The sequence below is a fragment of the Pipistrellus hanaki genome, assembly GCF_964339955.1.
Source record: "Pipistrellus hanaki genome assembly, chromosome: 9".
In the NCBI taxonomy this organism is placed as follows: Eukaryota; Metazoa; Chordata; class Mammalia; order Chiroptera; family Vespertilionidae; genus Pipistrellus; species Pipistrellus hanaki.
The window spans coordinates 41,013,167-41,038,906 of record NC_140511.1 but is presented as its reverse complement, the minus strand read 5'-3'; the positions used below and the strand labels follow the sequence as shown (position 1 = coordinate 41,038,906).

Here is a 25,740-nt window from a genome sequence, read left to right as displayed (position 1 = left end):
TCTCCATTTCCTCACTTGCAGTCAGTCCTGAACTCACTGCAGTCTTTCTTCATCTCCCACTACTTCATTTAAACTTGTGTTTACCATATTACCGAAGCTACCTACCAATGAACTCATGTAATTACAGGCAACAGACATGTTTTCATGTCTGTTTTGCTTGACCTGTCAGCAACATTTGACTACTGATGATATCTTCCTTCTTAAATTAACACTTTCTATGAGCTGTTCTGGTGAGACACTTGGTTTCTCTAAAATCTTTCTGACCATTCCTTTCCTGACTTTTCATTTCCCAATCCTTTGTTGATATTCCCAAAGCTCCAAGACAGCCCTCTCCTCTATGATTTCTTTCGGCCACCACATTCATATCTATGGCTTCAGCTTCCATCTAAATTTTTATAATTGCTTAGTTGATACATTCACCCCAAATTCCTCTACTAACTTTACATATAATAAACTTTATATAATAAATATAAACATATATAACATACATATTTAATATATATACCTGCTGTTCCCCCAGAGTTCTCTGTTTCAGTTCATAGACACTAAGATATGCCTAGTCACTCAGTAGAGAAATCAAAGCATCATCTTTGACGCCTCCGTCTTTGCCACTATCAGAACCAAAGCTTTGTCATTTCTACCCATAAATTATAGCTCATATCTATTCGTATATGTTCCTCTTCATTGTTGGAATTGTAACAAAAAACATCACTATTCTGGCCTAGAGCATTGGAGCAACCTTCTAACCAGGTTTGTTCCCCTTTATTTACGACACTGTATAATAGTGGTCTTTAAGAAACCCTAATCCTGGCACTTCCATGCTTAAAAAAATTTTAACTACCCTCACATTGTTCTAAGGCTGTGGTCTGCAAACTGCCGCTCGAGAGCCACGTGCAGCTCTTTGGCCCCTTGAGTGTGGCTCTTCCACAAAATACCATGGCCTAGATGAGTCTATTTTGAAGAAGTGGTGTTAGAAGTTTAAGTGTAAAAAACTTGGCTCTCAGAAGAAATTTCATTCGTTGTCCTGTTGATATTTGGCCACTGTCCTAAGGTTATATTCTAGATAGATGTCCATGATGTAGAGGAACTCGCACAGTCAGGTCCCTGTGACTCTTCAGCCTAAACTTTTAGCCCTGAGTCCTCATACTATATTCTTCACCCCAGTCCCTAACATTTCATTCAAATGTCACCTGTACTTTTTATTCAAGTTAAGATGACAACTCCATTGTGTCGGTTACTTAAGCCAAAAATCTTTGGAGTTATCTTTGACTTCTCCCCTCTCAGACCTCATATGAGATCTGTCAACAAATCACACTGGTTCTGCCTTCAAAATATGAGAATTCCACCTCTTCTCACCACTCCATGCTGCCATCCTGGTTTAAACCACTCTCTTCTCTTGCCTGGATTTTTGTAGTCACCTCTCCCTGTTTCCTTTATTGCTCCCCAGTAATTTTTTCTCACAGAGCAGCCGAAGTGTCCCTGTCCCTCCTCTTTTCAGAATCCTCCAGAGCTTCCTCCCCTTTCATTCAGAGTAAATGCCAAAGTCCTTGATGTGACCCTCAAGACCTGCACAGTCTGGACCCGTTAACTTTGCTGACTTTACTCCTTTTCCTTTTCCCTCTTGCTCTGCTCCAGCCATTTCCCATCTTGTCTGCCTCTGGCCTGCCTATGGTTTCATGCATTATCATCAACTTGAAATGAGTTCTAGGTAAAGCTTTAATGATGTGCAACTTAGTAGAAAAATGTGAGAGTCTTTTTTTTAGACCGTGAAGCATGGTATCTTTTACATACTCTGCCAGATGGAAGGAAAGAGAGATGGCATTTCCAGGAAGAGAGCAAAGGCCGAGGGAGATGAACCTGGTGTGTTCAGGAGCATAAGGTTGCAGATAAATCAGGCGGACACAATGGATGAGTTGGGCCTTGAAAGCTAGGCAGAGAACTTAAAATTTAAGACACTGACTGATTAGGAAGCAGGGCTGAGAAGTGACCAAAAAAAGTCTTAAATAATAATACTGTTTCTACAATAGTTAGTAGAGGACAGGAATGCTGCTAAATATCTACAGTGCACAGAACAACAAAGAATTTTCCAGAGTGGCAGTGGGAATGGAGAGATAAGCTTGTTTCACAGGAAAAATAATTTCTTGACTTGGTGAATCACCACACATGTAAAAAGCAAAGAAGGCATAAAATGGAATGTTACTCGGGGCCTGACTAACTGATAAACGTTGTGGTGGAAAACTGATGGGAACAGGAAAAGCGTGTTGAGTTTAAAGGGAAGTCATAGCCTCAGAGCACATTGACTGTGTACTGTCACCTTCTACTACTGTGGGCAGAAGTCATCTTAGTACGCATAGTAAACATTTTAAATTGCCCTGTTTGAACCTTTGGCTCTAATCACTCTTTAGATTTGTTTTAATGTTACATATACACCTGTGGTTCTTTCTATAATGAAGTCCCAATGAAGTAACAAAGCTGGTGTTGTGAAATCTGTTTGTTCAGGAATTTAGAGGCTTTGTTTTCAATGCATGCCTATCTCAGTGTACTCTTTTGACATTTGAAACACTTTCTGTATTTATAATTAATATTTGTGCATTTGGACAGCTATGCAGATAGTCTACATGTGATGGTTTCTAGAAAGAATACCAACTACAAAGTGCAAAACGTTAGGGCCCTACTAGATTTCTTCCAAAGTGCCCCGTGTTGTTTGTTTTTCCACTTGGCTAGTTTCTTTGCAACTACCCAACACAAATTTAATGCTTCTTTCACCCTGTGAAAGCCTGGTGTTGCACTTTGCTTATCCTGAGTTTGCTTTGCTGTCATTTTTATGCATTTCAATTTAGAACCAAAGCACATATCATAGTTTATGTGTTACTGCTTCTGTTAAGTACAAACCTGTTATCTTCCCGGTGGGCGTGTAAAGCATTTGGTGTTCCTACAGTGCAGAATAAAAACAATTCATGATCTTACTCACTCTCCAGTGCCTGTGCATTTACAGCCCAACAGATTCACCTTTTGGACACTATGTTATCACCTTTCGGGAATTTAATATAGAGCTTTTAAATTTAGTTTCCTTCTGTTTTCCCTGGAAAACATTAACCCCAGGCTTTATGGGATATACCTTTTCCTCAGGCAGTTGAAATTCAGAATTCAGTAATTGTCACCTGCCATTCCTTTCAGTAAGATAATTTTATTTTTGAGAATAATTACAAAACTAAATAAGGTGCCGTTTTCTTCTTAACCCTATCCATGTTGTGAATGATCTGTTTGTAATGAAATCTACTCGAGAGGATAAAACGTAGGCTTGGTCTTGAGAATAGGAAAACATGAGTAAGTAGGTATACTGTAACCCTTTCTTCATTTGCAGGAGTAAGAAAAGGGAAATAGTGGGGGAAACTTATTCCCTAAAATAACTCATTATCTTTATTGATAAAGATCCACAGGTCTCTGTTGCTCCTGTGATTCAGGTTAAAATGGAAAGTCATAGGAGAATCTATGGCATGAGAACATTGCCTTGGAGACATAACATACAAGTAGCCACCCCATGAATATGAATGAATTTTTAATGCATTTTCACTCGTATTGGTGCTGTTGATTTGATTGACTATCTTAAATGAAACAAATTGTATAGATTGCTTTTATGTCTGATTTTTTTCCTTAATTTTCCTTTCTCATTTAGTAGTTGAGATGTTGGGTCCAAGGTATTAGAGGGAAAATTATCTAGGGTCTTATTCTTAGGGTGATAAGATTATGATATATAAATATGGAACATAGTGGCCTCAACTCCTTGGGGTTAGTGAGCCACTTTCTAATATATTAATCCCCTGTTGCATGACCTATTTAGTTTTTTATTTGAAACAAAGCATCCATTGTTCTGATTTGACTAATGTAATGAAGATATTAAGATAATAGGTTGCAAAGACTATAAGTAATTTAGTTCAAGTATTTAGATGTTTATGCTGTACCCAAGAAATTCCCACCTTCATCAACAACCTTGAGGCTGTTTTAACTCAAGTTTTTGAAAACTTCTGACCCTACTTTACCTTTTCTAGGTTCCCATTATACCCCAAAGGCGGGGAGAAATTGCAATTTGATTATGGTGTCTATCTTCTGAACAAAAATATAGCACAGGTAAGTAATTCCTCTTCCCTCCTTTCCTACTTTCTGCATACACCCTGCTTCTTTGGATTATAAAACCCTTTCTTTATAAATAAGCACTGTTTTATTTAACCAGGTACAGCATTCATGCAAAGTTCATTTTTGGTGACAGCGTTATTCTGTGCCATTATAAAAACTGCTGTGAAGCAATGGGTACAAATTGGAGTCCTAAACTCAGGAGCCATTACTGGGTTGTTACTGCTAGTAGACTGTACTTGAATGTGGACTTTACAACCCTTTTCCTCTGCAGCTGACCAGTAATAGCTTCCTCCTCTTAGACCACTTCTAGGCGCTCACTTTGCATTGGGAATTGTTTATGGAGTAAAAGTTAGTGGCTTTGGCAAGTCCTTTGTGGTCTCCTCACCTTATCCAGGGCCAGAAAGAAAAGACCAAGCACATGGTCCTCCCAACCTGTCTTGGATTTTTGTGGTTCTCTCAACACCACACCAGTTAACATCTCATTTAAAGAATGTCTTTCACACGCCCTAGAAAGACTAACATGCTCGCTTGGGTTTGCGTTTTCCATGCAGCGTTTCCTTAGCACCCTTGGCTCTGCTTCAGGAGGTAGACTTCCATAAACGTCCTAGTTGTACAGGAAGGTCAGCTTCAGTGCTCTGGTTTTATTTGGACATCCTTCTAATTGGAAGAGAACATGGATGAGTATCCAGGGTTTGGCTGCTATTGAAAGACATTATAAACTGTATCCTCAGATCTCTCCATTTAATAGCAACAATAATGTTCATGACTTTTTTATTTACATGAACCAAAATTGCCTTTTATCTATGTGAATCTAAAGATTCACCAAACAATTCCCTTAGTCATTCCTGGTAGATCTAAAATTATTTCTTCATATGGTATCATCTTTGCCTTTCTTCTCCTCATTCGATCTCAGTTTAATGTTTTATTTCCTACTTTGTTTTTTTTATTAAGATTCTTATCCTTTTCTGCCATCGGATAAAATTTCTACTTTGAGGTCCTCAATTAATCACTTGCTTTAAAACCTCACACTCATTGCCCGCGGTCACACTGCTTTTATTGTTACTACCACTCCAGCTCATGTTCTGCACTCCAGGCAGGCAGCCCTGCTCCGAGCCTCTGGCCTGTGACTCATCTTTCCATGTGCCATTCTTCCCACAACTGATGCTTTCCCTCTCTCCATTTTTGGCAGAAAAGTATCTCTGTCTAAGAAACAGGACTTGCATTTCAAAGCTGCCAAGCTCACACTACTGACCACGGTTGTCATACTATGAAAATGACTGTGCTGAGACAGAACTGACCAGACTGAGGGTGCATTAAGGAAAAAGAAGTCTAAGTAAATTAGGGGACATGGATATTGGGGTCCAGAGTCCGGGAGTCAGGATATTAATAACATTGGCCTCATTTAGTAGAACTGAGTTCTGATCTGAGTTCAGAGGTTCTTCTCTTATCCTATTTTCCTTTTCTTGCTCTAAGCACCTAGGGCCCTAGGTTAGAAGGCTGCTAGAAGATTCCAGGTGAAAACTACTCCTAATTAAAGCTAGGGCCAAAATGCCTGGATTTCCTCATAAGTTCCAGACACACACACACACACACACACACACACACACACACACACACATATACGTACACACGTACACACACATGCATACACATGCATGCATGCACACAGTTCTTTCTTCTTAGGACCCAATAGGAATGCCAAGAGTTGGTGTAAAGAGTTTCTAAGAATAGTCCAGCTTGTTTTGAAAACAGGACGCAGATGGAGGCTGATTGTGTGCATGGAAAATTGGGTGAAGTCAGCCTTCCACATTAGGCTCTTAGTATCTGTTTGGTCCTCACTGGGGAGCACTTCCCAAGTAGCCTCTGACTTTATTCTTAACTGAACCAAGGCCACAGGCAGGTTGAACTAATTTTATTCATCTGTTTAAAAACTGGATTACTTCTAGTAATTTTGTATCATCTGTAACTTTATACTCTTTTTGAAAATGAGAGGTTACATTTGCGTTTTTGTTTAAGATTCATAGGTTAACCACTGTGGGGTTTTTTATAGCTATTGTGGCAGTTTTAAAAGGAGAGGACAAAAGCTTCTCATAAACATACTTCCTTAGGTTTCAGAGTTCATTCAGGAAGCCCCTTTCTTAGCATTTAGAAAGAAACTTTTAGCAACTTTATGCCCTTTAACCTTTCTTTGCTTCAACTCTTTTCCACCTCTTACTATTTCTTGGGAGTGTTTCATTCTGTCTTTGGCCTTTCCACCATCACTTTATTACATTTCAACTTATAGCAAATCAAAGAACCATTAATTATCACGGCTTCTAACCAGGTAGTATATCAGGAAGATATTTCTAACTTTTGAAGGTTCATTTTCTAAACATATACCCCAATACATGTTGTCAAAGGGGAGTTTGTCTTCTGAGCCAGTCTCATTTATATCCCATCTCTAGAGATGTGAACAAATCACACTATTAAAACGGCCCCACCTCAGTAATCTGTGAGCCACGTTGGTGGAGGTGGATGAAAGCACTGGCATGTGTTAAGTGCCAGAGAAGAAGTAGTGAAGTCATTTAATACCGAATCCATAGCTCGGTTAAGGATTTGAATGAATAGTCAATAGGACCTTTCATCACAACCAGAAGTAGTAGTAAAATCACTTTTTTTTGTAGAGGAAATGACAGAATTTAGTAATATTTGTTACTTCAGTATTTGGGATCAGTCCAGCCCAAGTTTTGAAAGCACAAGCTTAGAAAGACAGGCCTTCAAGTAGAAATCCTAAAGTGTTGTTTGAAGAGCTGAGAGGATTAGTGAGGCCTGCTTGCCCTCTTCCTGTCATTGCTGTCTGAAGGTGTGTGTGCTGGCCTGGTGTTGCAAGTGCAGAAAGCAAAATGGCTCATTTTTAGCACCGTTTGCTAATATTTTTCAAGTGTCAGCCCTTTGTCTGGAAATAGCACTCTTCGTTGGTCAGCATTTAACGCCATATGAATGGGCCTGGCAAAATTCAGGTGCAGTGTAATTAACATTGACTTAAAAAGCCAGATCCCGCCATAATTGTCAGTAAGTTTTTATCAGTATATTAGAATTTGTGTATAGCTTTTAGTTCCCAAGGCATAAAAAGTAGTAAATCAAAAAATTACAATACTTTTATCTTAGGGAGAGCTTTATAGTTTATGATACCCATACATATATATTCATGTGACCCTGTCATCACCCTACAACATGAAAAGAACAGCTAATAATAAATGAATTTGAAAACAGAATGGCTTTTGACATCCATCACTCCAGTATAGTATCACATAATCTGACGTATTCTTCATTGTTTTTTTATATCTCCATCCTAAACCTGCACAAAATCAAAAAAGTTGACTTTCCCAAACAGAAAAGGAACTGAATATCCATTTTGCACGTTATGAGATTTTCATGAGTAAGCACAATGCTTGAAACACTACAAATTCTCAAAAGATATTTTAATAAATGAATGAATTGTGATATAGCACCATCACACGGCTAAAAAACTGAGTTTCAGAAAAGTTGTGACTTGCTTAAAATTGATGAGTTGGCTGATTCAACAAATATTTGTTAAGCATCCATAAGCTGAATATAGGGTGCGGCAAAAGTAGATTTACAGTTGTGAGTACTTGAAACAGATTTTACTATTGTGGTGTTATTTGCTAATTATTGTATTATTTTCCATCTGAACAACTATAAACCTACTTTGGCCCCACCCTGTATGTACTGAGTTAGGTCTCAACTGACAGAGGAATAAATAAAACACCCAAGATCACTTCCTCATAAGTAAGGTAAGCACAAAAGGACAAATATTGTATGATTCTACTTCTATGAATTATTTAGAAGAAGCAAATTCATAGAGATCGCAAGTAGATTAGAGGTTACTAAGGGCTGGGGGAAGGGGAAGTGAAAGAGTTATTAATGCTTATAGCTTCTATTTGGGATGATTTAAAATTTTTGGAAAAAGTAGTGATGGTGGCACAGCATTGCGAATTAATGCCACTGAGTTATACACTTAAAAAAATGGCTAAAATGACAAATTTTATTAAAAAATAATTTAATATACCCAAAACCATTGAATCACATACTTGAAATAGGTGAATTGCATGGTCTCTATATATATAAAAGCCAGTGACTGGAATGAACAGAACGACCAAAACAACTGTTGTTATGATGCATACTGCAGCTGGCCAACAGGCCTGAGGTGGGCAGTGTTGGCTTGCCGGCTGCGATTGGCCAAATGGGGCAGGCTGGCTGGATTCCACCCATGCACAAATTCATACACCAGGCCTCTAGTATGATATTTCAGTAAAGCTATTTATTTGTTTTTAAAAAGTCCCTGTTTCATTAAGCTTATAATCTAATACAAAGAGATAGACAATAAGCAAAATAATTTTAGGCAGTGATAAGTGCTGTGATAGAAATTAACTAAATGATATAATAGTAAATAACTAAAGAGGGGTCTACTTTAGATAAAGTTTTCAAATAAAGTTTTCTTATTTGAAGAAGCGATAATTGAGCTAAAACACAGGGATGACAAGGAAACAGACATTCAATGAGCTAGAAATCAGTAAGTTCCTTATAGGTATGGAAACAGTTAATGCAAAGGCCCTGAGGTAGGAAAAACTTGATGTGTTTAAGTAAGCAGCTAATGTGATAGCACCATAGTAATTAAGAGGAGAGATAATTATGGAGCGTATCATATACACCTTAGAGATTATAGTAACAAGTTTGAATTTTATTCTAAATATGAAGGGAAGCCAATGAATAATTTCAGCAGGAAAGTGGTGTGATTTGACTTACTTTTTCAAAGAGCATTCTAGATGCTCTAATGGATCATAGAGGACTAGAATGGAAGCAAAGTCACCACCTAAGAGGCTATTTCAAATGACCAGATGAGGATGGATAGTTGCTTGGACTGGGATAGTAGGGATAGAGATGGAGAGAAGTGAACAGATTTAAAATATATTATGGCCGAGACCAGTTTGGCTCAATGGATAGAGCGTCGGCTTGGGGACTGAAGGGACACGGGTTTGATTCCGGTCAAGGGCATGTACGTTGGTTGCGGGCATATCCCCAGTAGGGGGTGTGCAAGAGACAGCTGATCGATGACTTTCTCTCATCGATGTTTCTAGCTTTCTATCTCTCTCCCTTCCTCTCTGTACAAAATCAATAAAATATATAAAATATATTATGGATGCTAAACATCTCTAATCTTAAGGGAAATGCAAATCAAAATGACATTTAGATATCATCTACACCTATTAGAATAGCTATTATAAAAAGACAAGAAATAACAAGTGCTGACGCAGATGGAAAGAAAAGGAACCCTTGTGCACTGTTGATGGGAGTGTATATTGGTGCAGCTACTATGGAAATTCCTCAAGAAATTAAAAATAGAACTACTATATGATCCAGCAATTCTACTTATGGGTATTTACCCAAAAGAAATGAAAACACTAACTTGAAAAGATATCCGCACTCCGCCCCATGTTTAATGCATCATTACTTACAATAATCAAGAGATGGAAACAACCCAGGTGCCCACCAGTAGATGAATGAATAAAGAAAATGAGACATATATAATATTCCACTGTATGTATATGACAGCCATAAAAATGAACGAAACCTTGCCATTTGCAACAACATAGATGGATCTTGAAGTCATTATGCTAAATGAAGTAAATCACACAAAGAAAGACAAATACTGTATGATCTCATTTATATGTGGAATCTTAAAACAAGAACTGACCACAGATAGAAAGAACATGTTCGATGATTTCCAGAGGCAGGAGGTGAAAGGGTGGCCAACTGGGTGAAGGTGGTCAAAAGGTACAAACTTTCAGGTCCATAATAAGTCCTAGGAATGTAATATATAGCATGGTGATAATGGTTAATAATACCTTACTGTATTTTTAAAGTTGGAAGAGAGTATATCTTAAAAGTTCTCATCACAAGAAAAAAATTGTAGCTATGTGTTGTGATGGATGTTAGACTTATTGTAGTGATTATTTTGTAATATATATGTACAATACATCAAATCATGTTGTACATCTAAAACTAACATAATGTTATATGTCAATTATATCTTAATATAAATTAGTAAAATTACATTATGGGAGATGAGCTAATGGGTTGAATTGAGAGAAGAGAAAAAAGGAGTAATCAAAAATGACTCAGCTTTTGTGCATGAGCTGAGGGTGTGTCCCTTAGCCCAGAGGGTGAAAATGGAGTGAAGGCCAGGTGTTGTGGAGTGTTTTTTTGTGTGTGTGTTTTTTTTTAATCTGTTTATTTTGTGGGATGTGGAGTTGTTGGTTTGTGTGTGTTTTTGAAGTGGGAAGTATCAGTTCATGTTTATATGCTTACTGGAGGCCCGGTGCATGAATCCATGCACCAGTGGGGTCCCTTGGCCTGGCCTGCAGGATCAGGCTGAAACTGGCTCTCCGACATCCCCTGAAGGGTTCCGGATTGTGAGAGGGTACAGGCCAGGCTGAGGGACCCCACTAGAGCACATTCAGGGCCGGGGAGGACGTAAGAGGTTGGCCAGCCGGGGAGGGACCATAGGAGGGCTCCAGGGTATGTTCAGCCCATCTCACTCAGTCCCAATCAGCTGGACCCCAGCAGCAAGCTAACCTACCATTTGGAGCATCTGCACCCAGATGGTCAGTGCATGTCATAGCAACTGGTTGTCGGGTCAACTATCTGCACCCTGGTGGTCAGTACATGTCAAGCAAGCAGTTGAGCGGCCTTAGCATATCATTAACATACAATACTTTGGTTGAACAGTCAACTGGTCAGCTGGACATTTAGCATATTAGGCTTTTATTATATAAGATTATATAAGATATTATTCTTTTATTAGATAGGACTAGAGGCTCAGTGCACGAAATTTGTGCACAGAGAGGTATGCCCTCAGCCCAGCCTACATCCTCTCTAATCTGGGACTCCTCGAGGGCAGTCAGATATCCTACCAGGATCGAACCTAAATGGGCAGTCGGATATCCCTCTCACAATCCAGGACATCTGGCTCCCAACTCTCACAATCCAGAACATCTCGCCTTCCTGACAATCAACAAACTGTTCAGACTTAGGTAGATGATAAAATTTAATATATTTTTAAATATATATTTTTATTGATTTCAGAGAGAAAGGGATAGGGAGAGATTGAAACATCAATGATGAGAGAATCATTGATTGGCTGGCTGCCTCTTGCATACTTCTTACTGGGGACTGAGCCCACAATCTGAACGTGTGCCCTTGACTGGAATCAAATCTGGGGCCCTTCAGTCTGCAGGCTGAGACTCTATCCACTCAGCCAAACTGGCTAGGGATAAAACTTAAGATTTTTAATGAAAATTTGTATTTCGGAAAACTTGCGTTTGCCCCATGAGATTGACAGCTTCTCATTCCTTAAATATGTTTTTGATGAGGTTGGTAGTGATTTTTAATAACTGTGATTTTTAAATATTTCATAATGAATGTGTCAACATTTAAAATCTTTATAATTCAGAGAGCCAATATTTTCCAAGTGACCACTGTATGATGCTATGAAATCATGTACAGGTAAAGAGCTCTTCAAAGTGCTAAAAATGATGTAAAGTGCTAAATCTGATGTTTTCAGATTGACCTTGTTTCTAACCTGTAAGAACATACTGTTTGATGAGTTTGGAGTATCAGAGCAGAATAGCCACAATTATCTGAAAAGGCTATAAAGTACTCCTTTCTTTTCTAACTACATATTTATATGAGGCGGGATTTTCTTATGAAACAACATATGGTAACAAAATGAATGCAGATGAATACATAAGAATCCAGCTGTCTTCTGTTAAGGCAGACATTGGGAAAGGGACTACAAAAATATAAAACAAATGTCCCTCATCTCTCTAAGTTCCTTTCTGGAAAATCTGCCCATTTTTTATTAAAAATACTTATATTAGCAAGTAATAGATTCCTATTGTTATATTAAAATGAATTAATAAATATTTTAAATTTTTCTGAATTTTAACTTCTAATATATTATATTATGAACCACATAAACAAAAGCTCTTTTGGGTCCTCAATAATTTTAAGAGCATAAAGGGATGTTGAGACCAAAAGATTTGAGAATCACTATCTAGAGAATGGTCATCTAGATTTCCTATGAAACACTTCAGTTGCTCAAGTTAGATAAATCAAGACACATATGCCAGTTCCTCAAATGTGGAAACATTGGATAAGAGACTTACCAGTTTGAATTCAGGTAATATTATGCAGTACAAGTCATCAGGACATCAGTGAATTCTTACCTGTTGCTTGAAAGCTCAGGGACTTAAGAGCAATGCTTTGTGGATACAGTTTACAAATACTAATGATTTACATTTGTATCCTATCCTAAAAGCCTAATACACAAATCAACGGAATGGCAGAATGACTGGTGGAACTACCAGTTGCTATGACATTAACTGACAACCAGGGGGCAGATGCTCAATGCAGGAGCTGCCTGCAGCCCGCAGGCCCCAGGCCAACCAAGGTGGGTGTTTGCAGAAGGAGGCGACCTGTGGGGACGGTGGGGGGCAGGGCGGGCCGGTGAGCAGACCTGGGCCACTTCCCCCTCCTCCCCTTATAGCCCCACTGGTCGCCTCCAAGGCAGGTGCCAGCAGGGGCTACCCAATTGCCCTGCTGGTTGCCCCACAGATCAGCCCTGATCGCCTACCAGGCCTAAGGACCCTACCTGTGCACAAATGTCATGCACCCGGCCTCTAGTTGAATATAATAGCTTTTGGTTTATTTTTAGTTCTGTGTCTCATTTCATACTCCGTAAAGTATGATAACCAAGTCTGTCTTTAGAGAGAAAAACTGAGCTGCTTCTATGCTTACTGCTGCTATGACAAGCTATTATGGCAAATAGAATTCAAGAAAAATCTTTTGAGGTCAAATCCAGCTATAACCCACTGATATTGTTTTCTTCCTTTTTCTCTTCTCTTCTGCCTTCCTTCCTCCCCTCTTTCCTTTCTTTCTTCCTCCAATTTAGATCTTATTACAATCCTATGAGTGGTTAGGGCACAGATAGTAATTTGCCTTTTACAGATGAGATCCTGAGATCATGAGTTAAGTAGAATAACTAAGATTAGAATCCTGGGGACTTCATGGCCTTTCTTCCTTTTCCTCTGTTACCTCTTTCCCAGTAAATTATTTTAAAACTTCATAGAAAGTAAAAATAGTTTCAGTTTCCAAAAAAACTGTTGGAAACCTCTGTTCTGCCAGGGACATGGTCTTTCTCTAAAAGTTGACTACTCACGGGGCTCTCAGTGCACAGCTATTTAGAAGGGATCGATGCCAGCTTACACCCAGCAGCTTGAATTCATGTGTATTTCTTCAGCATACAGTCCAGTGTAGATGACACATGAGGAGAAAATGCATTTTATGTCTTACTTCTTCTTGGCATCAAGAATAAAAATGCCAATGATGTTTTAATAGTCAAAATGCCCCCAACATTTTCCAGCAGTGTAGAAACTATTTTTAAGTCCTATATCTATATATTTTTAAAAAAAACACTTTAGTGATATATAATTCACATACCATACAATTCACCCATTTGAAATGTACAATTCAGTTAGTTTTGAGTATATTCATCTAGTTGTACAACTATCACCACAGTCAATTTTAGAAGATTTTCATGACCCCGAAAAGAAGCCCTATACCCCTTAGCAGTCACTCACCATTCTCCCAAGACCTCTATCCCTAGGTAACTGTCATTCTGCTTTCTATTTGTATATATTTGCTTATTTTGAACATTTCATATGAATGGAACCATAAAATATTGGCTTCTTTCACTCACCAGAGTTCAAGGTTCATCCATGTTTTAGCATGTATCAGTCACTTATTTTTATTGCCAAATCATCTGGGCAATTTGAAGTTATGTATGGCTATACCACATTTTATTCATTTACTTCCCAGTTGATAGACATCATCTGTGTTGTTTACACTTTAGCCTAATATGAATAATATTGCTATGAACATTAATGTACCAATTTTTATGGGCACATTTGTTTGTATTACTCTTAGGGATATACCTAAGAGTGGAATTGCTGAGCCATGTGATAACTACTAGAGGCCCAGTGCATGAAATTCATGCACGGGTAGGGTCCCTAGCAACTGCCAGCTGCTGGCCAGGGCCTCCCTTCCCCTGGCTGGTCGGACTCCTGGTAGAGGGGACAATTTGCATATTAGGCTTTTATTATATAGGGTGTTTAATATTTAGAGGATTTGCCAGACTCTTTCCTAAAACAGCTGCGTCATTTTACATTTCCACCAGCAATGTATGTTTCAATTTCTCTATGTCCTTGCCAACACTTGTTATTTTCTGTCTTTTTTATTATAGCCATCCTACTGAATGCAAAGTGGTATCTCATTGTGGTTTTGATTTGAACTTCCCTAAGGACTGATGATGTTGAGCTTCTTTTTTATGTGCTTATTGGACATTTGTATATGTTCTTTGGAGTAATGTCTATTCAGAACCTTTGCCCACTTTTTAATTGGATCATTCATCTTTATTGTTGAGTTGTAAGAAATCTTTATATAACCTAGACATAGATCCCTTCTCAGATGTATGATTCACAAATATTTTCTTCTATTCCACAGGTTGTCTTTTTCATTTCCTTGATAGTGTTCATTGAAACACAAGGGTTTTTCGTTTTGACGAAGCCCAATTTTACCAATTTTTTTCTTTTCTTGTTATGCTTTTGGTGTCATAACTAAGAAAGCTTAGCCTAAACACTTTTAGGGTTTCTTCTGTGTTTTAGCTTATATGTTTAGATCTGTGATCCATTTTGAATTAAATTTTTTTGGCATAGTGTAAGGAAGGAGTCCAACTTCATTCTTTTGCATGAAAATGTACAGTTGTCCCAGAAAAAAAAAATGGTTGAAAAAGCTGTTTTTTGCCCATTGAATTATCTTGGCACTCTTGTAGAAAGTTATTTAATTATAAAATGAGGATTTATTTCTAAACCCTATTCTTATGCTAGTACCACCCTGTATCTTTTTTATTTAAAAAATACTTTCCAGAAACAATAATAACATATGTCAATTGTAGAAAATTTTAAAAATACAAAAGAAGGTAGAACAGAATTTTTTAAATAGTCTATAATCTCACCATTCACATGTACCATCATTGGCCCCAATACCACACAACTACCAGTTTTTATACTTGGACCTCAATGTGGTCTGTGTGAACTGCCTGGGCATGTTTTGAGTATTTGATACATATTTAGTGAAAGGAAGAATAGTGAGTGAGTTAGCCAGGAGATTATTCTTTTCTCCTTAAGGTTGATGGTTAATTAAGCTATTTTTATTTAGATATGTGTGTATTTAAATATTTCTTTAAATATATATTGACTTATGTCTAAGGCTTTAACTGAGGTAGAAAATTAATATATATAGTTGTTTCCAAAAGTTCCATTCTGTATTTTAAGGAATAACATTACCTTCTTGTAGTTGCAAGTAATTTATGTTTATTATTAAATTTTTTAAGAACAATGTCAGCTACTAACCAGTTTCTTAGACATTTTTAATGACATATTAGCTGTGACCACTGTACTCTTCAAATGTTGAAAGCAATAAATTGACAAGATAAAACAATTTTTTATACCTCATTTGGATATTTCCCCCCATTTTAAATTGAAAATAGAAATCCAATGCCAAAAGTATCTTCCCAAGTGAAAAATAAAACAGTTGTAACTTACATTTACATAGCTTATTTTAGGGTCAATGATCTTGCCCATATCCTTTTATCCTTTAGTCTTTCTATTATTATCTGCATTTTACATTTAGATAAACTAAATCTCTAAAGAGTGAGCAAGGAAATTCAGGGCCTAATCTTCTGACTGTTAAGTTCAGGGGCCCATACTTGCTGGTTTCCTTTTATCAGACAGAAAGAAACATATTAAACAATAGTTTTCCCTTTTATCTGTGGCTATCTTAGAGCTAAATATAAATTTGGCATCTGATTTGGTTTAGAATATTTGATAACTTCTATCTTTTCATTTACCCTATTTGTTTTAAAAAATTCACTTCAGCCTTTTTACTTTGCACATTTTAATATTTTAACCTGGCATATAATTTTCTTCAACTAAAGAAATAAACTGTTTATTCGGTAATGATGTTATCCTTTTCCAAAGCACCACGTGGGGCATTTTTTTGCTGGGAGAAAATTATTTAAAGAATGCACCTCAACTGAAACAAAATACACAGTGCTTAGTTTAGAGAAGGTCAACTATAAATTTGACTATATTTTTATGGTTAAGCTCATGAAATGAATTATGAAAAGTAATATATATGAAAAGTGAATTTGGTTTCATTTTAGTTGGCATCAAAGTGACTATCATAGCTTAGGTTTAATCTACTTAAGGGCATAAAGTTCAAAAAGTGTTACATGTAAATGTTGGTTCCTATTAGAGAAAAACAATTAAAGATGTGCAGACTTGAGTTGCCAGGGGAAATAAAATTAGTACCCTAGTTAATGTAAATTTATCAAGTAAAAGCCAAAATCCTGGAATAAAATGAGCTAGAATAAATTCAGCATAACTGAGTGTTTAAGAATAAGTGCTATGGGTTTATGTTAGACTACAAGGGTTATATTCTATCATTTTAGCGGTGTGATTTTGGGTAAGTTACTTAATCTCTCTGTACCTCAGTGTCCTCATCTGTAAAATGAGGATAATAATAATAATACTTATTATATGTGTAATTCTTATCTCTATGAGGATTAAGTAACATATGTAAAGCACTTAGAATAGTGCCTGGAACACAGTCTGTGCTAAGTGTTTCCTAAATAAATGAAATGCAAAGTGCAGTATAGTCATCGTTATAAAGAAATACCATATTCCACCCTGGCCGGGTGGCTCTGTACAGTGTAGCGTTGTCCCATACAACAAAAGGTTGTGAGTTTGGTTCCTGGTCAGGGCACATATCTAGGTTGTAGGTTTGAGCCCCAGTCGGGGAGCATACAGGAGCCAACCAATCAATGTTTCTCTTTCACATCAATGTTTATCTCTCTCTCTCCATCCCTCTCTCTTTAAAACAAATTTAAAATAAACCAAAACCAAATCCTCAAGTGAGAAGGAAAGAAATGAAGGAAGGAAGGAAGGAAGGAAGGAAGGAAGGAAGGAAGGAAGACCATATTCCACAAATACAGAATGAGGTGAAGATGTGCAGAAGTAGATTACAACTTAAATGTAAGTTAGGAATAAGTAAAGAAGGGGAGAAAGTTTCCTTTTTAGCTGTATCAGTGAAAGTACGTGTATAGGAAGGAAACTATTCAGACACCTAAATCACTACCAGTGAGCCTTTTGTTTCTAGTTAAGGTAATATTTCTTTCCTTTTTTTTTTTTTTTTTTTCAAAATAAGAATAACTTTTTTACCATATAAATGATCCAATTGCAGTATAAATTTGATTTAAATGTATTAATGAAAAAAATTAAAACCTCTAGGGTTTCCATTACTCAGAGATAACCACTGTAATGTTTTGGTTAACATCTTTCTAAATACAGTAGGACCTCGGGTTACCTTGGAGATCCTTTCCTACAGCGCGAGTCTGACGTAACCTGAGGACTGCCTGTACCTATACAAATATATATATATAAATATATATATGTATGTGTGTATATATATATATATATATATGACGTAACCTGAGGACTGCCTGTACCTATACAAATATATATATATATATAAAACGTATATAAGTTCAATAGATAAAATTTTATATAAATGTTTACATACTATGCTACCTTTTTTATTTAACTATATTGTGAAGTTTCATTTTTTTTTTATTATAGTTATATAAAATTTTGTTGTTTGCATTGCATTCTGTTCTGTGGGTGCACTGTTATTAATAGTTTCCTTGTTGTGGACATGTAGATTGTTTCCAAGATCTTTCTATTAATGAACAACATTGTAATGATAGGCATTCTTCTACTTAGATATTTCTACATGTTTTCAGTTATTTCCTTAAGATAAATATCTAATTGCTGGGTCAAAAAACATATACATTTTAAAGTTTGACACTGTTTCTCTACCCTTTTGCCAATATTGTGTTAATAACCTTTTATTTGGTGTTTGTTTTTCTTTTGTGTGTGTGTTGCTAACCTTTTCTATAGGAGAGGAGAAACCTAACATCTCCACGTTTTTATTTATAGCTCTTTGATTTTTAGTGAAACAGTTCATATATTTATTTGCACGTTCTTTTACTAGTATGAATAACCAATACACTTTTGTACCTTTTACAAAAATAAGTTGACTATAGAATCCACAAAATGATGTAAGATCTAAGGAAATAATGCATACGTTTTGCAACTAAGCGTGAACAATTTGCTTAAGTGGTGGTCTGGTGTCAGGCTTTATTTCTCTGTTTTCGTCTCTTTTCTTCCCCCATCCTCTCCAGGATGGTCAGCTCCCTTGCTGCGTCAAAGCAGCCATGGCAGTACAGCAAAGGCTGGAGTGAAGGCAGCTTTTGGAAGAAGTCTCTAAACTCCCATCTCCCACTGCCTGGCTCGCTTATTCACTCTTTCCCTCTGCGTGGCCAACTGTTCATTTGCTATAAAATGTTTCTTTTCTTTCATCTAACTCCTGTGACTGGTATGACTTCCTCTTTACTCTCCTGGCGTTTCTTTTCCTCCTGATTGATCGCCGTCTGTATGTCAGGTGCTGGGCTGGGCACTGGGAGACAAGGATGAATAGGAATTGGTTCCTAACCTTGGTAGCTGACCTTCATCCACGGTGGCATTGCAGCGTAGGGTGAGCTAACAATCAGGTATGTGAAAACGTCTTTGGGAAGTATTCCTAAAGGAAGCGTGCAGGCTGGGCCTCCAGAGCATCATGGTTTGCTCCCGGGGAGGGGAAGGCACAGAATCCATGGCAGAAGTACCAGTGGGAGCAGAGCTCAGAGGTGACTTACACACTGGGATCAGTCAGGGTCTCTCCCCAAGGCCTCTTGATGACATGACTTATTTATGTTTCTGGGCAATAAAATCCTACTCTCACTGTCACCTCATCTGCATTTATAGGCTATGACATATTACTCTTTTCTGAGACATTTCATTTTTAATCAAGTGGAATATTGCATTCCTAGATCAGGTCCCCCAGAGTTCTTTGATTAGCTATTAGTAAACTGATATTTTCAACTCATATGGCATACAGTGAGGCCATTTTAGGACTGCATAAAAAAAAATACAATGTTAATGTATTCAAGGTATTAATACAAAAATTACAAATCTCTTATTCTATTCATCCTTATAAAAATAAAAACTGTGTCAGGCTTTGAGTCACCTAAATTAAGCATGGTAGACTGGGCTTTGAGTATCAAACTTTTATTTCTTTTTCCTTACATATTACATAGTTACACAGATAATAATAATGCTTATAGCCTAGCATTGGGCAGGTCCCGGGTCACTTTTCCTTATAATCTCCCATAACCGTATGAGGTATAGAATTACTGCTGTCGTCTTGCTAATATGGAAACTAAGCTTTCAAGAAGTTAAGTGTGCCGAAACTGGTTTGGCTCAGTGGACAGAGTGTCAGCTTGGGGACTGAGGGGTCCCGGGTTCGGTTCCGGTCAAGGGCATGTACCTCGGTTGTGGGCATATCCCCAGTAGGGGGTGTGCAAGAGGCAGCTGATCGATGACTCTCTCTCATCGATGTTTCTAACTCTCTATCTCTCTTCCTTCCTCTCTGTACAAAAATCAATAAAATATATTTAAAAAAGAAAAAAAAGAAAAAGAAAAAAAGAAGAAGTTAAGTGCACCCTCTTAAGGTCACACAGACCTTAAATAGTAGAGCCAAAACTTGGGCCTAGTGCTCTAATTCAAAACTCAGGGTCTCTAGTTTTTAGTAGAGGATAGCACAGTTGGTTTGAAATTCTAGATTTTGTAACTTTTCATGATACTGTATCTTACTAACTCGTCCTTTTTAGAAAGAGAGAAAAGACAGTCCTTCTCTCTAACCAGCCCACAGTTATTTGGATAGACTCAAACTGTAGTTCCATATTTATAGTACTTTGTAGATACTTGTATAGGTGTCAGTTTAAAAGATGTATGGATTATAAACTCAGATGAGCATTTTACATTTAAATAACTTGGGTAGATACAATGGAAGGAATGAAATTTTGTCATCCATGGACTTCCAAAAATGTTTAATGGAGAAAAAGTAAAACCAACAAACATGAATGACATCAACAATTAGACATTTTGGTGTTCCATTCCATCTCTTTTAACTTGCCTGTTGATATGTTGGGTAAGTGGTTTCTTGCTCCTGGGCCCAGTCTTTTTCATCTAAAGAATGAGGAGGCTGAGCTTCATATATCTTGAGGTCCATATCAGTCCTAATAGACTTCAAACCTGTGCTTCTTAACTTTACCACTCATGTTTCAGTCTGTTTCTTTTTTTTTTTTTTTTTAATCATGACCTTCAAGTATTTTTGCTTGCTACAACATCAAAAAGATTTTAAGATTCTCTAAGATACTACTTGCAAACAGTATGCTATGTCAGTGATTTGATTGCTAGAAAATAAGCAGAGATTTATAGAGTACCATACTAGGTAAATAAGGAGTCTATATGAGTCCAATGCATATGGACTAGTATGAAATAACAACAGCACACATTTATGTACTCCTTTACAGGTGGGGCTTTCACACAAAAAGCTCAAAAGTGATTCCCACAATTTCTCCTCTGAGGTAAATTTCTTAAGAATTTTCACCTTCAATTTAGTAATTCTTAGGAACTCTATCAGAAGGAAACGATTCTAACTTTCTGAAAACAGTTAAAAGAGCTTTATCGTAACTGCAAATAGCTATTATCCAGGGGGAAGTTAAATAAACTAAGGAGCATCTACAGCTATTAAAACGTTTATGAAGTTAGGTAATAACATAGAAACACATCTGTTATTGTGGAGAAAGGAGGCTTTGGAGTTGAATACAAAGTATGATTGCAGTTATTAAAATAAAAATGTCAAAGGCACCAAACAAACATTTACTATTTATTAGGGGGAGAAATACTACCCAGATATATATATATATCAAAATTGTGATTATATGTTCATGTTGTAGGATTTTTAGGTAGTCTTTCTACTTTTATTTCTGAATGAGTGCATATGCTTTTCTAATAAAATATATGTATGCATATAAACTAATTGTTTTTTCAAATAAAGATGAGTTCTAGTGAGGTTTCTTAACATTCTCAAAATGGTACAAATGCTTCATGGTGAACTTGGGACTAGAACCCATGTTTATTAATCACTGGCTTGGCCTGTGGAGATCAGGCCAAAACCAGCTCTCTGACATCCCCCAAGGGGTCCCGGATTGTGAGAGGGCACAGGCCAGGCCAAGGGACCCCACCAGTGCACGATCAGGTTGAGACCATGGGAGGGCTCCAGGGCGAATTCAGTTCATCTCGCCCAGTCCCAATCAGTTGGACTCCAGCAGCAAGCTAACCTACTGGTCAGAGCTTCTGTCCCCTGGTAGTCAGTGTACCGTATAGTGACTGTTTGAACGGTCAAACAAATTGTTAGGAGCACAGGCACAAATGAACGTGAGTTTAATTCCTGGTTCAATGTTGCCACTTGATAACTGTAACTTTGTACAAGAAATTTCTCCCTGGGCCTTACTGCTCTTACTTATATAATGGGGCTCACAAATCTTATTGTACAACATAATGTTCTTGTAGACTTTTTCTAAACTACACTTACCATTTCTATCTTTGTCCCCCTTGTGTTCACATTTATAGATAACTAGAGGCCTGGTGCACAAATTTTGTGCACTCAGGGCCATCCCTCAGCCTGACCTGCACCATCTCGCAGTCCAGGAGCCCTTAGGGGAGTGAGCCCCGAGGGAGTGAGCCTAAGCCGGCTGTTGGACATCCTTAGCACTGGTGCGGAGGCGGGTGAGGCTCCTGCCACCGCTGCTGTACTTGCCAGCTATGAGCCCATCCTCTGGTTGAGCGGCGCTCCCCCTGTGGGAACACACTGACCACCGGAGGGCAGCTCCTGCATTGAACGTCTGCCCCCTGATGGTCTGTGTACATCATAGCGACCAGTCATTCCACTGTTTGGTTGTTTTGCACAATAGCCTTTTATTATATAGGATAGTTGTTTCTAGACTGCCTTACAGGCAGCTTAATGTGTTATAAAGAGCTCTAAATTGTGTTCTAGCTTCAGAGTTGCCTCTGACTCTTTGGTTCTCTAACTCAGTGTTGCCTCTTGCTCACGGTGACATTATGCAAGTCTCTTAATCTTTCTAAACCCTAGATCCTTTCCAGCAGTAATCAATGATTCCTTCCCATCTTGTTAAGCACATAAATGATTTAAAGAATGATAAATTGTTCACTCTTACAGTAGAGGTGATAGAAGTGTAAATTGATAAAAATCATTTTAGAAAACAGTTTGGCACTATCCAGTGGACTTAAAGATATGCATGTGAAAATGTTTATGGCAACATTATTCATAATAGTGAAAGATTAGAAACAGCTTAAAATCTGTCAGCAATATGTTTATCATTAATCATGATAAGTAACCCATGATTATGTAATGGAATACTGTGCAGCCATGAAATCATAGCTATATGCAATAATAAGGACAAATTTCATAAACATAATAATGTTGAATAAAAGAAGCATAACAAAGGAGGATCTCCACAAAGTTCTTCTATTGTGTATAGTCCAAAATGGGCAAGATTAAACTATATTTTAGGAATGAGATTTAAACAGAAAACAAGGATGGTGGCTACATTTAGGAGAGAGAATGGATTACAGTGAGAAAGGGGGCTCATAGGGAGCTCTTGGGGTACCAGGAGCATTCTGTTTTTTTACTGAGTGGTGGTTACACAGGGGTTTGCTTTGTAACGATAATGCATATATGTTTTAAGTATTTTCCTATATGTATGCTATATCTTGACATTACAAGTTAGAGGAGAGCCTGGCTGGTGTGGCTTAGTGATTGAGCATCAACCTATGAACTAGGACAGGGGTCTTCAAACTACGGCCCGCGGGCCACATGCGGTCCGCAGAGGAGTCTGATCCGGCCCGCCAGGTTTTTTGGGCAATGAGCGCAGCCGAGGTGTTACAGTAGGAATTAGTAGTTCATATAGTCCGGCCCTCCAGCTCTCTGAGGGACCGTGATCTGGCCCCCACTTTAAAAAGTTTGAGGACCCCTGAACTAGGAGATCACAGTTCAATTCCTGATCAGAGTACATGCCCGGGTTGTGGGCTCAATCCCCACTGTGGGGCATGCAGGAAGGTGCCAATCAATGATTCTCTCTCATCATTGATATTGCTCTCTCTCCCTCTCTCCCTTCCTCTCTGAAATCAATAAAAATAAAAATTATAGAACAATTTTTTTTAAAAAGTATGAGTGACACTATTTCATTGAATTCTTATAGTTTCTGAGAAATATTTGTCATTACTAAGGACTTGGTATTTCATTGTTATATACCAGAAGAAAGGGAATTTCAAACTAGAGAACTTGGGAGTTCATTTATCTAAGCTTCACAAATAATGAATGTCTGCTTGTATTGATTATTTACATGCAGAACCACTTTTTATTCTTTATCCTTAATCTTCACAATAACCCTCTCAGGTTTTTATTCTTGTCCTTATTTGCAAAATGAGTCTTAAGGGAATTAAATAACTCCTTGGTAGAGGAGGAATTTTAAATAAGTCACTTAAATAAATCTGTATGGAGTATTTTTTAAATATTTTTTGAAAACAAATTTTGGGACCATTTTAAGTACATGTAATATAAAAATAAGCTATGAATAAATGAAAGGACTGATAGATATATTTCCTGAAAGCATGTCTAAAAGAATAAACTATTTCTCAAATGTCTAGAAGTGAGTGTGTGGGTATTTGGGCATTTACCACTTGCAGGTCAAGCCCTTACACTGAGTGTTGAAATTGAACCTAATTAGAAGAGAAATGATGTCTATGTTTTTGACACACTAATTGTGGTAGTCACTTTATCCAAAGTCTGAGAAACTCTGATCCCTAAACTAACCTAGAAAAGGAAACTACTTTGTATAGACAAGCCCACAGACAAGGTTTTTTAGATTTAGTTTGTAATGTCACTTAGGATTCTTCTTAAAGGCTTGTGAACTTTCACCTCCTTTTAATAAGCCTTCATAATGATGCTGTCCCCTGAGAATGAAATCATCTTAGCAGAATGCAGCCTGTGTCTTAAACTCTGATAAGCATCACTTCATGGTATTTAGGAGATTAAAAGAGACTTAAAACGCGTAAATGTTACGTTTGGGTTATTATAGCCAAGGAAGCCTGTGGCCCAGCTATCAAAACAGCTTAGCTTCAGCAAGTTCCAAGCAGTGGGCTTAGCCAAATTGGTTAGCCCTGCTTAAGGACTGACTGCGCTGTCCTTTGAGTTGACCTTTAACTTGTGATATAAAACATAATTGTTTCATCTCTGAGGCACATTTATGTGTCCCTTTGCCCCAGCACTAATTCATCATTTGCTTTATAGTAATTCCATTCAGACATCACCATCAAGCCCCGTTAAAGGCTTCTAACAGATGTGAGTAGATATAGTTCCTAATCAGTGACATTAGTTTATATCTCCTTATTAAGATACCCATTAAATTCATACTTGAGAGAGATAACATGAACACTAATGCACTTTACTTCTTCCATCAGGGCTTTTTATTTATTTCTATAAAGGAGTTATTAATATCTGAATTTAAAAGTCCAAGAGAATACAAAGCTCTTAGCAGGGGTCTAAGATCTTTCATTCTGGTAAGACATGAAAGATGTGAAAAGCAAAGACATTCATTATTATGCTGTCATTTTATTCTCTTTTTCTCCCTAAACTATGGCCATTAAAATATACATAATATAATTTATTTTAAAAGTTAATTAATATCTTACTTTTATATAATCTCCTTTTCTAAACAAAATACATCATCCTAGTTCCCTGTACATTATAAATTATCTTGGTTTTCTAATTTTAATCTGAAACTCAGAATATATACAGAGTGTGTGTACCTTTAGAATATACCAGCCAAAAAGTATTCATTGAATATACTAACCTAACCTCTCGGGGATAAGGGAATATAAAAGAAGTTGCTTCATATGACAAATAGTTCACAAATGTATAACATCTAATTATTCTGATGAATTCCCCACCATATCACCTTAACCAGAATATTCAGTAAATATCTCTCAATTTCATTCATTATCATATCCACGTGAGACACTTGGCAGAGTTGCTAATGTGACTTTCCATTTGAGGAATCCATAAATTACTGCCCACAGGGGTTATGACAACAGCCTGGCAGCATGGTCCCCTTTTGTTTTGCTTTGGCTTTTTGCTATTATTGCTTTTGCAATAATAAAAAGTACATGTTTCATAAAATTAAAGCCTCTCAAGAGTCAGTTCATATAAAGTGGTACTTAACCAAAGTCATAAGTCACTTAATATGAAGTTAATGATACCAGGAAGTGGTAGTTTTGCAAATCTGCCAGCATACACACTTCTGTCAATCTCACTATCAACATCCTTACTTTCCACCTTTGGTCCTCACTCTTAGCGTGTTATCCCAGGTGCAAAGAGAAGGTTAGGCAGTGGCACCTTTTT

General features: G+C 37.3%; 1 protein-coding gene across 4 annotated transcripts in view; it reads left to right on the top strand.

Annotated features, from left to right (window-relative positions):
• Positions 1-25,740, top strand: part of UVRAG (UV radiation resistance associated) — a 262,695-nt gene that overhangs the window by 171,444 nt on the left and 65,511 nt on the right. For all 4 annotated transcript variants that reach the window (XM_084893381.1, XM_084893380.1, XM_084893382.1 and 1 more), the window contains one exon: positions 4,050-4,128. In XM_084893381.1, the coding sequence (XP_084749507.1) occupies positions 4,050-4,128 (79 nt within the window). The remainder of the gene's footprint in view (positions 1-4,049; positions 4,129-25,740) is intronic.